Below are 14,012 nucleotides of genomic sequence, written 5' to 3'. Positions count from 1 at the left end.
GGGGGGTTAAGATTAGGAGATGTTGCCCTGGGAGAAGGAGTTTTTGATTTAAATGCATTTTAATAAAATTCACATTATTGAGCTGGCCCGTAGACCTCTTCAAGATGCTAGGATACACTGTGCATAACTATATCACCTCAAGATTTTGAAAGCTAGACTGGTTTCCTTCTATATTCCATATTCTTCCTATTCTGTATTCTATATTCCCCTAGAACTCAAGGGGCCTTGGCTACAGTAGAGTGAGGTTTCTAGGGACAAGTACCAGAGGATCATGATCTCTGGCCCTGCTTATGTCTCTGGTCCCAAGTCCCGAGCACCCCAACCCCAGACCTATACCTTGGATGGACCAATTCGGACCAGTTCTCATGCCCACTGTGCTCTGTCAAGCCAGCATCCTCTGAGCTCGAGGAATGCCACTGACCTGCTTTCCAGCTATGGATCTTCTACTATCCTTCACAGCTCAGATGCCGTTGCCCCTCATAGGCACCCCCAGAGCACTCTGCTTGTCGGTCCAGCCTGCTCTGCTTTGGGTTCAAGTCTGTTTTATGCATCTCTGCCTCCCCGTGGCCTCTTCCTTCAGTTAAAGAGCAGCCCTGAGTTGAAGCCAAATCAAATCCAGGAGTAGGAAGAGTGGGGCTGGGGGGTTGGGAGGCATCCCTCACCCCTACTTACACTCCAGCAGCTCAACTACCTAAGAGCCCATGTGGCACCTCTCAGAGGGGAGCAGAGGTAGATTTGAATGAGGGTACGGGCATGGAAGGACTGAAGCTTCCTTTGCTGTCAGCAAAACCAGAGGCCCTAACAGGCCTCTAGCATTTTCCCTGGTGATGCTGTAGGTGAGGCTCTCAAGCTCTAGGCTTGAGATGTCAAAACAGGAAAGGAAAACACCGGATAAGACATGCTTATGTCACTCTCTCACCTTCACCTATTCTAGACCCTTCTCCTGCGGGTGGCCGTCCCACCCCCCCCCCCGCTCATTCAAATCCTACCCATCTCAGCTCACCTCCTAAAGTGTGTGGGGACTTCCCTTTGCTTTAGCAGGTTCTTCTCTCCCCTCAGCTCCCCAGCAACACTCAGAGCCAGAATCGAGGGCCCCAGAAGTGCCTTCTTTCTACGCATTTGTTTTGTGTCAAATTTTCCTCCCTCAGGTCCATGGCAAGGGCCTCAAGAGGGAGGGAATCAGAAACCTCTTGCAATACCCACAGCACTTAGCACAGTGAGAATCTGAGGACTGAAGTTTCAGCTCACTGAGGGACAACAACTAGAACCCGTAATTCTTAGATTCTAGGATCATTAAGATTTCTCTAGTTCTTAGGTCTTGGAGATTTATGAATCAAAGAGTCCACAGTTCCTAAGTCCCTAAGATTCTGCAATTTTATGATGTCATTAGCCTCAGGATTTCTATTTTTTTTAAAGAATTTTATTTATTTATTTGAGAGAGAGAGAATGAGAGATAGAGAGCACGAGGGGGAAGAGGGTCAGAGGGAGAAGCAGACTCCCCACTGAGCAGGGAGCCCGATGTGGGACTCGATCCCGGGACTCCAGGATCATGGCCTGAGCCGAAGGCAGTCGCTCAACCAACTGAGCCACCCAGGCGCCCAGCCTCAGGATTTCTAAAATCCTGGGTTTCCATGAAGTGCTAAGCTTTGCAGGATAGCATCATAGTCTCAAAAACCCTCCCCCGAGTCTGGGAACTCTCTGCCTTATTATAGCTGGACAGACTCAGATTGATGACAGATCTAGAGCCATCTAGACCCAGAGCATGAGCTTTGTGCTCCAGAGGCTGGAGATGCTACTGGATGAAAGCCTGGTCAGGATTCTTTTTAAAGACTTGTCAGCATAGGCATATGGAGCTCCAGACCCATATCCCTCATCTTTAGGGGTGACTCTGTAGAGTCACCTCAGATACCTTTGCTGAAGACTCATCTGGGTGCCCGCAGCTGCTCTGGTCTTTGCATGCTCCCCCAGATTCTCTGGTGCTAGAGGCTCCCGTCCCCCCCTTCAGTGTTGGACAGAGCCTGTTGGGGACAAGGGGAGACAACTGTGTGTGCAAGGCAGCTTTGGGAGAGTGTTTAGGGGAGACTATTCTTGGCCCTAGGGATCTGGGATGTCCCTACTGATGTCAGACAACCCCAGACTCAAGGATCTCAGGGTTTTCTCCAGAAGAGGCAACAGTACATGTTTTCATGAAGGAGGGGTGGGGGAGGAAGTAGGGACAGAGCCCAGGAGTGATTTCCCAGGGGTGTCATTTGATTCTCAGGCTCTGGAACTGGTGCTTTCTCCTGAGGCAGACTCTCCTTCCACCCTTAGAATTGCTCCTGTGCTCCCTGAGCTCCTGTGGGCTCTGCTGCTCACCAAGGAGACAGCTCCACCAGTGGCCGTGGCTGCTGAACCCAGTCAGTGCTCCCTCTCCCCTCCCTGGCCCCCCAACATACACAGGTACATAAGCTGGCAAACTCGCTGGAGCCACAGAGGGCAGAACAGCTGTGAAGGATGCACACAAGGAAGGTGACCAAATACCCTTCAGACTCAGTTTCTTCAGTGGGATTGTTCTACTATACTAGCTCTGGAAAGGAAAGCTATGCTGGGGTTGGAGGGGGTGGGGTGGGGAGACAAGGAAGGGGGGGGAGCAGGAGGGGAAGGAGAGGCGTAAGGGGAAGAGGGGTGTCTTTATCTCCATCCATCTGTCTGTCTATAGACACACAGAGAGAAAGAGGCAGACTTACAAAGAGAGAGAACCACCACAAGGAGACAGAGACAGAGGCACGTGCATAGGGAAACAAAGTGAGACTGAAAGAATTAGACCATGGCCAGTCAGAGACAGAGAAGCACATGGTAATGAGCAAGCAACAGGCAGAGAGAGATCGGGAGAGGGAGAGAATGGAGAGGGCCCCACTGGAGGCAGAGACCTCAGGACCCTATGCTGCTGGGGACACAAAGCTGAGCCTCACCTGAATCCTTTGTCCAGGGAGATGCACTTGGCCTCATGCTGACAGAGGTTCATCCCAGGCAGGCAGTGGTCAATCACCTCGTCGCACAGCTCACCTGTGGGGGTGGGTAGAAAGGTCAGGCGCCTGGGAGACCCTGGCTAGAAGGTCAGATCCATCGAGCCCTGCCATCCAGGAGGTCATGGACCTCAGGCGTCCTGCACTCGCTCTCTCGACGTGTCCTTTCTCCTGTACCTCTGCCTCGGTCTCCCTAGCAGCGACACTGGGAAGACTCTAGCATTTCCCCGATGCACTGTCCTAGCACCATCCTTTGGTTGTTTCACTTGATTGGTCAGGGGCTGCTGCAGCTGAAACCATAGGACGCTAGCCCCTGACCTTGGGCTACGCTTGTTTTTTTTTTTTTTCATTCCACATCCTTGTGTGGTAGACACCATGACAGGTACTAGGGACACAACAGTGACCCGGTCTTGTCCTCCCCATGGCCTAGGGGGGCAGATCTACAAATCAGTAGGTGACTGTAACACAGAGAAGGAAGTGTGACCACAGAGGTAAACTCCGTGGAAACCCAGAGACTTCCTGGAAGAGCAGACATGGCTTAGCATAGTCCACCTGCTGTAGATAAGTAAGCCCCCTGGATTTTCTCAGAGAAGAAACTATGAAAGGAATTTTGGAGTTTAAGTCTCTGGATACACTCCCTTTGAAATTCATCGTGCCAAGGAATGCCTAATGGGTCATAAATACCCAGGGATGGCACTTGCATAATAAGCTCCCAAGGCTCACACCATCTGAGATGTATTCTGGGAATGTGGAGCTGAGTGAGACAGGACAGCAGGGGGGAGGGCAGTGGCAGAAGCACCCCTGAGCTTTGGGTTCCCTTAAATTCCACGTGGTCAAGCCAGGTGGAGAGTGATCTAAGAGAGGAAAACTTCACCCATGGAGTTTCTCTCAGAGGTGGGGGTGGGAACACAGACAGAGAAGGCTGCTGGGACAGGGCAGAGGAAGGTCCTGAGGGTGGCTGGGGAGGAAACGGATGACATACGCAGCCCCAGAGTCCGTTCTGTGCTGTGAAGGGGGCAAGCTGACCCCCACCCTATCCTCATTTTGCCGGCCACTCAAGACCACAGAGGGCACTGTGTTCTTTATAAGCCGTTCCCTCTTCCTCACTTCCTGGAGGGACCCAGAGAGGCAGACAGGCTTCTGTGTGGGACTAGCATTTTCTGGGACAGAGAAAGCCATGACATCCCATCCGCAGGCAGAGATGCACTTCAGTTAACTGCAGACACAGGCCATGCTATTCATCTGGGGCAGGAAGCCACCTCAGTGTCTCCTCAGCCCCCGTTCCACTGCCCATTTGCCTACCATAAATTCAGTTCACGCCCTTACTTTGTCCCAAAGCCTATTTTGAGTCCTTTTGCCTTCTTTTTTTAACTGCTGGGATTTTTACTGTCCCTCTTCTGGTACTGAGCAGATTTTTCTGGACCAACGATTTAACCCTATATGATGACTCCTCTCATCTAGGTAGACCAGATGCCCCTTGAGAGCATACTTTTAGACTTTCTGATAGACTTTTTGGTATCCCTAGTAGCTAATTCAGTGGTCTGTATACAGTAGATGCATAATAAGTCCTGCCTCTTGCTAACTTAACTCTTGGCTACAACTCCTCTCTGGGAAGGTGGAAAATGTAGAGGAGTAGACCATCAGACCATCCCTGCATTTTGCTCTAGCATAAAGCCTTCCCTGGGACTCCGGGAGGCTGAGGACTAGCAGGTGGTTTTCTCATTGGGCCTTGGCATACTCTACCACAGTCCCAAGAGTGTGCTTGGGGAATACCTGGCTAACGGGCCAGGGGTCTGCATAAGGCACAGGGTCCTGAGGGGCAATGGGGGCTATTTGGCTTCCTTCTCTACAGGCCTCAGGACTGCCTCTAATCATCGTCTGTGTATTCCCATCTCCTACCTCATTCCTGATGTCAAGCCAGGTGCCAATAGGGTAGAGCATAGCAGTCCCTGGGGTGCCTGGTCCTTGTTTTCATCCTTGCCTTAGGTTGCTATCTCCTAGAATGTGTTTCTTGCAACACACAATGTCTGCATCGGGAAGGAGTTCTGGGGTAGGGTAGGAGGGAAGTTCTGACTTCAAATAAATTTGGGACTTTCTGGGTTAAACAAAGGTAAATAGCATTCTTTCAAGCAAGAACTGTCAGAACCTCTAACAGGCTGCTTTGTATCACATGGAAGGGAGCTATTATTACATACAGCGCTGCTCCAACTTTGTGTTCCTGGAGCCTTTTCCTCAAAGAACTCATGGAATTTACGGAACCCCTTCTGGGGTATGCCACTTCGGGTTGGCCCTGTGCCCATACCACTGGGTGGCATTTTGCTTCATCATCTAGTCTACTTAACTATTCTCATCAGGGGCTGTTAATATAGGAAATAACGGTGCTGTGTTTTGGGGGTGGGTAGGTAGGATGATTATCCTGAGGAACAACCTGTGGGGAGCCTTCCTTGATTCTCTGGCTGGGTTAGGTTCTTCCTCTGTGATCCCATGACCCCCTGGGGCTTACAGGTGTTATATTCTCTTTCTACTGAATACTGTCCCTCTCTACTTGACGATGAGCTTCTTAGGAGAGGGAACTTTGTCTTGGTCATTTTTGTATCCTCAGCAACTAGCAGAGTGTCGAGAAAGTGTAAGTTTCCAGAGAAAGCAGACTAGACCTGAACAAAGCGGAAATGTAATGCAAACACCTCTCGCTGGCCTCAACCACCACTGGGTCTTCGGGGTTCCCAAAGGAGGGGATGGCCATCAGCTAGTGGAGCAGACAGCTGCGAGTGCCCTGGGAACCTGTTTCAAAGCAGGGAGGAGCTGGTGATGTGCAGGGGGGAATAGGAGGGGCTGACAAGCAGAGAGGGCCTCTGGGAAGCCCCTCCTGGCACAGCACCGGGTTTTGGGGATTCACGTCTCTGTCTACAGAGGGGGAGGGCGGGGGCCCTGAAAGAAGCTAAGAAAAGAGTAATCTTTAGCGCGTACCTGGCCCGCCACCGTGCACAGGTGCCAGGGGACCTTACCCGTGTAGTTAGGAGGGCAGATGCACACGTAGTTGTTGATCCCGTCCACACAGGTGGCATTGTTCTCACAGTCATTGTCCTCGCAGTCATCGGGATTGATCTCACAGCGCTGGCCCTCAAAGCCCAGAGGGCAGGAGCAGCTTTGGGGAGACCGTGTAGGGTGGGGACGAGGGGAGCCAGGGGTCAGGGAGTGGGGTGGGGTTGGAGTGGTAGAAAAGAAGGTTGGGGGGCATGTAATTAGTCCGGTTTCTCTCTGGATGGAGGTCTGAGGCAGCACTATGTACACGTGAAGCCTTGGGGGCCAGTGCAGGAAGACCCTTAGGGGCCCGAGAGGTCATTTCATCTAGCCCGCTGTCTCCGGGCAATACTCCATCTCCCCTGGCCCTGGATGGCTGCCTGCCCCCGCACCGTTCCCCCCAGCTGGAAGTGGTTTCCTGGAGAGAGCTTAAATGCCTCCAGCTGTCTTCCTTTGGCTCTTCTGTGGGTAGTGGTTTATAGACAAAGAGACAAACAGTGTAACAAACATCCCCCTTTGAGTGACTTTCTCCTCAAGGGCAGGCTTTCTACCTTGAGCCCAAATAGGACATGGTGGCCAAGATCAGGATCTGCAGCCGAGTATGGGGAATGAATTCTGGGTCTGCTACTCCCTGGCTATTAGACCTTAGGCAAATTAATTAAATTCTGTGTCTCAGTTTCCACATCTAGTGACTGGGGGAGTGTTACTTCCCCCCCGTGGTGGTTGTGGGGAGTAAGAAGATGATACAAGTAAAAGGCTCAGGGGCGCCTGGGTGGCTCAGTCGTTAAGCATCTGCCTTCGGCTCTGGTAGTGATCCCAGGGTCCTGGGATCGAGCCCCGCATCGGGCTCCCTGCTCTGCGGGAGGCCTGCTTCTCCCTCTCCCACTCCCCCTGCTTGTGTTCCCTCTCTCGCTGGGTCTCTCTCTGTCAAATAAATAAATAAATAAATAAAATCTTCATAAAAAAAAAAAAAACAAGTAAAAGGCTCAGGAGGGGATCTGGCACATAGAAAATGCTCAGACCATGTTAGCTGGCTTCAGTTCTGGATACTTCCATACCTGGCCTCCTTACTCTTTCTCAGGGATGCCATTGTCCCCTGCATGTACTCCTACTTCTGAGACCCCTCCAGCTTCTGGGGGATAAGTGGATGCGGCAGGAGGATGCCAGCGCGGAGGCTCTCTGGTGAACTTGGCTTAAAACACTGGATCGCATGATGCAGTCCCTTAACTTGTCTCTGGAGTGCTACAGCTCTTGGATAAAAACCTCAAACCTCTGGCCGTCCTCAGCCCAACCTGCAAACTAAGCCTGGACAGAGAAGCTGAGCAGATGAGAAGGGGCATGGGTGGGAGGCGAGTATCTGATTAAATGAGCTGCAGGGAGTTACTCCCTCTGCAGCCCAGCGCCCCCGTCAGGGATCTACACCCCATTCATGAACGTCTGTTCCAGCTTCAGACCCAGGATTCCAGGCCTTTCTCTGTTTTAGAGACTGCTCCGATTTGGGATTTAGCTACAAAACTAAACTGATAGGAAGTGGATTTCTAGAATCCTACTTAACCTCCTTTCCTCTACAACCTGAAAATTGTGTCACATTTTCTACAGAAGGCCAGAGGGGGTTCTTCAGTCTGAGCTCTTGAGGTGGAGCAAAATGATGCATTCCTTTTTTCCGTGAGGGACTCTGGGCATTCATGAAAAGCCATTTCCTCAGAGCCGGATGGAGAGTAGGTTTTCAAAGGTCTGAAACCATAGTGTTGCCTATTTTCCTGAAATGAGTTACCCTGGCTGTCCCCAGAGCTGTAGAATTGCATGACAGTGGGAGACGGATGGCTGGTGAGGGAACGGGTTGCTCGTGCAGCGGACAGAAGGTGGGAAGGAGACTAAAGTCCCCTCTGCCCAAACTGGAAACCTTGGCAGGGGGTGTCAAGGAGACTCCAAGAGCACCCAGTTAGCTGTGGGGTTGTAGGACGGGTCCCATCTCCCGCCTTGGTCTCCTGCCTGGCCAGCTCTGCTAGTCTTTGCTCTTTTTATGAGCGGATAATGCATCAAGACTGGAGAAGCATCTGAGGAAGAGGCGCGTGATACTTCTAGAATTCTGACGTGCAAGAGGTGTTATGGGTTGAACTGCGTCCCCTCAAAAAGATATGTTAACCCCCAGCACCTCAGCAGGTGACCTTATTTGGAAATAGGGTCATTGCAGATGTAACTTAAGATGCAGTTATACTGGGGGAGGGTGGGTCCCTGGTCCGATATGACTGCCGTCCTTACAAAAACACAGGCAGGAGGAGACAGACACAGCGTGAATGCCACTTGATGATGAAGACAGAGACCGCAGTGAGGCGGCCGCAAGCCAAGGAAGGCCCCAAATCGCCAGGCACCAGCAGAAGCTCGGATGGGGCAAGGAAGGATCCTTGCCCTTCCCCTACAGGTTTCAGGGTGGGCATGGCCCTGCTGACACCTTGAGTTTGGACTTCTGGCTTCTAGAAATGTGAGAATACATTTGTGTTGCTCCGAGCCACCCCTGGGTGGTACTTTGTTACAGCAGTCCTAGCAAACAGACACAGGACGGAAAAAGGGAGCAGAGCTTCCCTGACAGGTGTCCCTCACTTTGCCAACCTTTGGTTGGTACTCACCTAGTGAGGGAGAGTGTTGCTGCTCCTTGGGAGGTCCACACAAACTATGCTATCCCCAGTATGCGGGCCTCACTGCCTTAATCCTCCACTCCATTTCCCTAATGCTGTAGGTCTGGGCCCTTTTCCTTGAACATGAAATTCTAGAAATATTTCTAGTTTATTTGAATCCCCTCAGCAACTGAGGGTGAAAACAGGATCCTTCTGCTCACCTGCAGCTCCAGGGATGGAGAGAGATACCCACAAAGAGGGGGGAGGGGTGCAATGCATAGGGAACCAGAGAGGGGAGAGACAGTCGCCTGCAGGGGGCACTCCTCCCTCTTGCAGACCTCCATCCCTTGGCTGGAAGGGCAGAGCCAGCCTGGGACCCTGGAGATGTGTTTCCTGGCTGGGGCCACATCGCCACCTCCGTGAGATTTCTGTGTGGTTTCTCCTCGCCCCTGCTCCCAGTGAGAAGGTCGGAGTGGGTGGTTTGGCCGACTTCAGGCAGGAAAACAAAACTTGCCTTGAATTTCACTTTTCACTGGCTTGGCAGGTGGACACAGGGATAGGCTGGGTTCCCCGGGGAGGATAACTGGCAGCCCAGCACCTGATTTCTTTCGCAGACCACACAGCCTCAGTGCCTCCAATAGTTGTTTGCAATCTGAGCTCTAACACATCCACACACACCTTGGCACCGGGCACCCCTCCTCTCCTGCCTGACCCACTCACTCACTAGGGGTGCTAAAGGAACCACTTCCCATTGGTCTGCTTTTGCCAGGGCCAGGGGCTGGGAAAACTGGGCATCTGAAAGCAGCTGAGAAGGGTGGGAAGTAGGAAGGGGGTCTGGGGTTTGGCAGAGGCCTTGAAAGCCCGCTTTTAGAACAGGGATGGGAAAAACATAAGTGGCTTCTATCCTCTTTTCTTCCTGAGCTCTTAAGAAGGAACGAGGTTGGGTGGGAAGACCTAGGAATGAGCATCAGGAGAGGTGACCCAGAGCAAATCCACCTCTGTGTCTCAGTTTCCTCGTCTGTTAAATGGGGCTAGCCCCAACCTGTAGTGGGTAGGGTCACTGTGAGCGTTTAAATGAGATACTACACGACTAGCTCGTGCCTGGCTCATAATGAACATGTAGTCACCTGTTATCACTGTTTTTATCACATAGAAGAGCGGCGGAATTGCCATGCTGGTGGGGCTCTGAGTCGTCAGGCCATCCTTCTCTGACTCTGCCAGCAGCTGTGGCCTCCCTTGGTGCCCTCCTGGCTCTGGAGACAGACTCCCCGAATCCCCTGTACCAACGCTTACTAACCGCGTCACCGCAGGCAAAGGATTGCTCCTGTGGGTGCCCAACCTTCTTATTTGTATCGTAGGGATCACAGTAGCTCCCTCATAGGGTGGAAGAGCCTTGAGATCATCCACACGATGGGCTTGGCACAGTGTGGCCACACAGTTGGCCCTCAGTGAGCAGCTATGCTTCTTCAGCCTGCCCCAGGGGTCTGCCCAGAAAGCCCTCTGGGGGGGCGGGGGCGGAAAGGCCCATGGGTGAGCTGTTACCTGAACCCATCCTTGTGGCTCTCGCTCAGGTGGCAGGTGCCTCCGTGCTGACAGGGGTTCTGGATGCAGGTGTTGATGGGCACGGTGCAGTCTTTGCCCTGAGGAGCAGAAGAGGGAGAAGCGCCTGGTTAGGGAGGCTGTCAATGGCAGCCTGGACCAGGACGCCCCTTGGAGCCCCCAGCATCCTCCAGGATGAGGCCGGGCAGATGGCCACAAGGAGGCCCCGGGACCAGTCTGCTGTGTGGCTTGGAGGAAGCCAAACGGGGCTCTGGGAGCGAGTGAGAACTCAGGAGTTTGGGCCGCAGCTTCACTAGTTCCCAGAATTCACATCCTTTTCTCTATCCTGAACTGCAGGGCAAGAGCATGGGCTTTGAATACAGGAAAACCTGGTTTCACAGTCCAGCTTCATCTCTTTCTGGTTGGCTGACCATGACCTTGTATAAGCCTTTTAACCTCTCGCAGCCTACCTCTCAGAGCTGTTGGAGAATTAAATGCAGCCTTTCATATAAGGAAGTACCTAAAGTATATGACACATCTAGCGCACAGTAGGCACTCTATACATGTTCGCCGATGACTGTATTCTTAGCCACACGGAGGCTTCCATGTAATCCACAACTTGAGACTACGGCTGAGGTGTGGAGAGCAGACCTTGCCCCTATAAAGTGACAACCCCCCAGACACCCATCTTTGATTGGTATGGAAGTGGGCCTGGGCGTTGGTATTGAAAGTTCTGATTCTAATCGCCAGGCCACACTGAGGACTCTGCGACAGACAGTTGTGGGTGGAGGGGCGCTCCTCTGGAGCAGGGCCCTTGGAAGGGGACGTTTGAGCTGAGGAGGAGCCAACTGTGCGGTAGGTGGGGAGGACTGTGCCAGGCAGAAGGACAGTGAGGGTGAAGGCACTGAGGAGGGAGGCCAAGGCGGACACTGTGGACCTTAAGACCCCGCGTCCTAGGGAGCAGCCCAATGCTTGGCCCTCTGGCTCCGGCTTCTCCCCTGGGACTGATGCCCCAGTGCTGCATCTAAGTCTTGACAAGCAGTCCCCTGGAGGACCTGCGGGGTCTGTGGAGGCATCCGCGGCATTTGTTTCTGGGTTGTGGGCTTGGGGTGGGCACCGTGCCCGGTGGGGGCAATCACGGGAGCCCTCCCACCGCCATGCCACCTGCTCACCATCTGCCTGAGAAAATCCCCTTCCCACCTCTGCTGCTGCCAGTGCCTGTGACGGAGTGGGGCTGGGCTGCCCGGCCCCAAGGTCACTGCCAAGTGGGCCTCCGACCCTCCTCCTGTCTCCAGCCCTGAAGCCACAGGTACAGTCCCCAGCAGCCGGGAGGCACGGCCACGTGCTCCTGGCCCTCACGGCTCTCACCGCTAAGGGCCAGGCCGGGGTTTCTCGAGGGGGAGAAGGAGAACGCAGTTTCGGGTGGGATCTGGGCTTATCCTAAACCAGAGCGACGCGGGATCCCTTTCGGAGAGTCATTGTGTGCAATGGAAACTGCAATACTCATTCTCAATTTATTGAGCGCATTTCCCATTCCAGGCCTCACACTAAGGGTTTCGTATTCACGATCACATGTAACGTTCACAACAAGCCTGTGAGATTGGTATGATTGTTATTACTGCCATTTTCAGATCGCAAAGGCAGACTGGGAGAGTGAGCTAACATGTCCCAGACTGCCCTGCAGCAAGTGGGGTGGGGCGGCATCTGCAGCCGGACACCCAGTCAGTGGGAAGCCAGCGCCGGGGACCTCTCTGATAATAACCTCCCCTATGGAATGAACGATTAGGAATCACACATGTATATAACAAGCACCCTGCATGTGATGGTAGCTCCAGAAGTAAGAGCTCTTCAGATGGGGATGACGTCAGGAGTCTGAGGCAGGGCTGGAGGGGGGTGATCCAAAGACTTTTTCAGGCCTTTGGTTGGTATGGAATTGTTCAGGAGTGTGAGTGTGTGTTAGACGGATGAGCAGCACAAGAGAACCTGGATCAAGGTCAAGGCAGGGCCTTCCTTGCCCCTGCCTGGGCCAGCCTCTCTGCTCTGGGGAACTCTCAAGTATCAGGGACTCCAGGTGGGATCTTCCCTTGGGGGTGGGATGGGGGTGACGTGGAGTTGGTGATGGTTCCTCCAGTCCCTTACGCTGAGCTCAGAAATCTAGGAGGCTGACCCTAGCTCTTGATGATGTGCTAATTGGGCCTGGAGGTGGGGATTTCTGTCACTTACATGTCCTTGAGAAATAATCACCATTGTCAATGCGTGGCTAATTAGCTCAGTTCAACTCTCTTCAGCCTCACTTTGCTCAGATCTACTAGATTTATGATGCTCCTTGGTCTCCCACCGCTGTGTGTGTGTGTGTGTGTGTGTGTGAGAGAGAGAGAGAGAGAGAGAGAGAGAGAGAGAGAGAGAGAGAGAGAATAGACATCATGGCTGGGGCTTCTGGCTTCTTTTAAAGGAGTTTGGGAATAGCTGTCCCCATTGGAAACCTCTTTCTGAGATGGGGTCAGGAGGGCTGCTCCAGGACCTTGGTACTCAAACTATGGTCCTTGGGCTAGTAGCACTGGCATTCCCTGAGATCTTGTTCAAAACGCACAAACTTGGGCCTGACCTCAGATCTAATGGGTCAGAACCTGCATTTAATAAGATCTCTAGGCGGAGTACGCATTACAGTGTGAGGAGCGCTGTGTTGGGACATTGAACAGAGGCACAGGAAGCTAAATGGCTGAAACAGAATGAGCCCAAACATACATTTTATTTCCTCCAGTGTTAGAATAGCTGTAAACCAGTTCTCTCTGTGAAGTGTCTACTGAATCCTGGCTCTGAGGCAGGCCAAGTGCATACATGACCCCATCAATCCTTGTAGGAGCTCTGCCTCCCATGTGCAGGTGGGGGAGGGGATATGAGGCTCAGATGGAACTAGTTACTCATGGGGGGCTGAGTGGATAGACTTTCCTGCAAGGGAGAGGTGGGCTCTGGGTTTAGCTCACGTGCTTCCTAGGTGTGGGAGCTTGGGTAAGTTATTTGATCCTTTTGAACCTCAGTTTCTACAACTACCAAAAGAGGATAACAAAACTTACTTCAGAGGATAAAAGAGAGTATGATGTGCTTAAATTGCTTCACAAAGGCCTGCATTATAGATGAACAGTAGCTGTTACTAAACATTACGCAGTGGGGGGCCATGCTTTTTTGGGTAATATTGCAGCTTCCCATGTTTACTCAGATAGTTCAATGGAAAAATTGAACATGGTTTTGTGGGTATCTGCTGATTGTTGTCAACTTAGCAACTCACCCAGGACTACTACTTCAGTCACTGCTCGGGTGGGCTCCGACCCCAGAAGAAGGGAGAGCAGGGGGAACAAACACAGGGCAGGGGGTGGGATGCAACCCATAGTGAAGGGACCCCTTTGGTTCTACCTGCTGCATTTTGAGGTCAAGGAACCAGAGGTGGGAAGGAGAGTAGGAGCTGTTCCAGGTCACACAGTCAGGTAGGTAGGGACAAGCTCCGGGGGTCCTACTTGGTGTTCCTTCCACCAGCACACCCTACTTTTCCCTGTTCTGGAGACTCTGACAGGTCCCAAATGGCCAGGGACTTATGGTGCTTGACAGTGGGCCATGAATGCAGTGGTCAAGAGCATGGGTTCTGGAATCAGTTGGTTCTGAGCCCTGATTCCCAACTGTCTCACCTACTATCCCAGTTTCCTAAACTGGAAAATGGACCTCCTAGGCCTTTGAGGAGGGGTATGCAAGATAATGCCTGTACCTTGTTTAGTATGCTGTCAGTATGCAGTAGTCACTCACTAAATGCTGGCTGCTCGGATTCCTGGTGTTGTGATAG

The 14,012-nt window shown here is 52.5% G+C and overlaps 1 protein-coding gene across 2 annotated transcripts in view; it reads right to left on the bottom strand.

Moving 5' to 3' along the window:
* The window catches only part of SLIT3 (slit guidance ligand 3), a 592,929-nt gene that overhangs the window by 18,964 nt on the left and 559,953 nt on the right, over window positions 1–14,012 (bottom strand). For both annotated transcript variants that reach the window (XM_025867066.2, XM_073890157.1), the window contains 3 exons: window positions 10,184–10,281; window positions 6,011–6,150; window positions 2,952–3,045 (listed from right to left, as the gene is read on the bottom strand). In XM_025867066.2, the coding sequence (XP_025722851.1) occupies window positions 2,952–3,045; window positions 6,011–6,150; window positions 10,184–10,281 (332 nt within the window). The remainder of the gene's footprint in view (window positions 1–2,951; window positions 3,046–6,010; window positions 6,151–10,183; window positions 10,282–14,012) is intronic.

Source organism: Callorhinus ursinus, unplaced genomic scaffold, assembly GCF_003265705.2.
Source record: "Callorhinus ursinus isolate GAN/ISIS: 27379988/994484 unplaced genomic scaffold, GSC_fseal_2.0 scaffold3, whole genome shotgun sequence".
Lineage (NCBI taxonomy): Eukaryota > Metazoa > Chordata > Mammalia > Carnivora > Otariidae > Callorhinus > Callorhinus ursinus.
The sequence above is the reverse complement of the archived record's forward strand: the minus strand, read 5'-3'. Positions and strand labels throughout refer to the sequence as shown.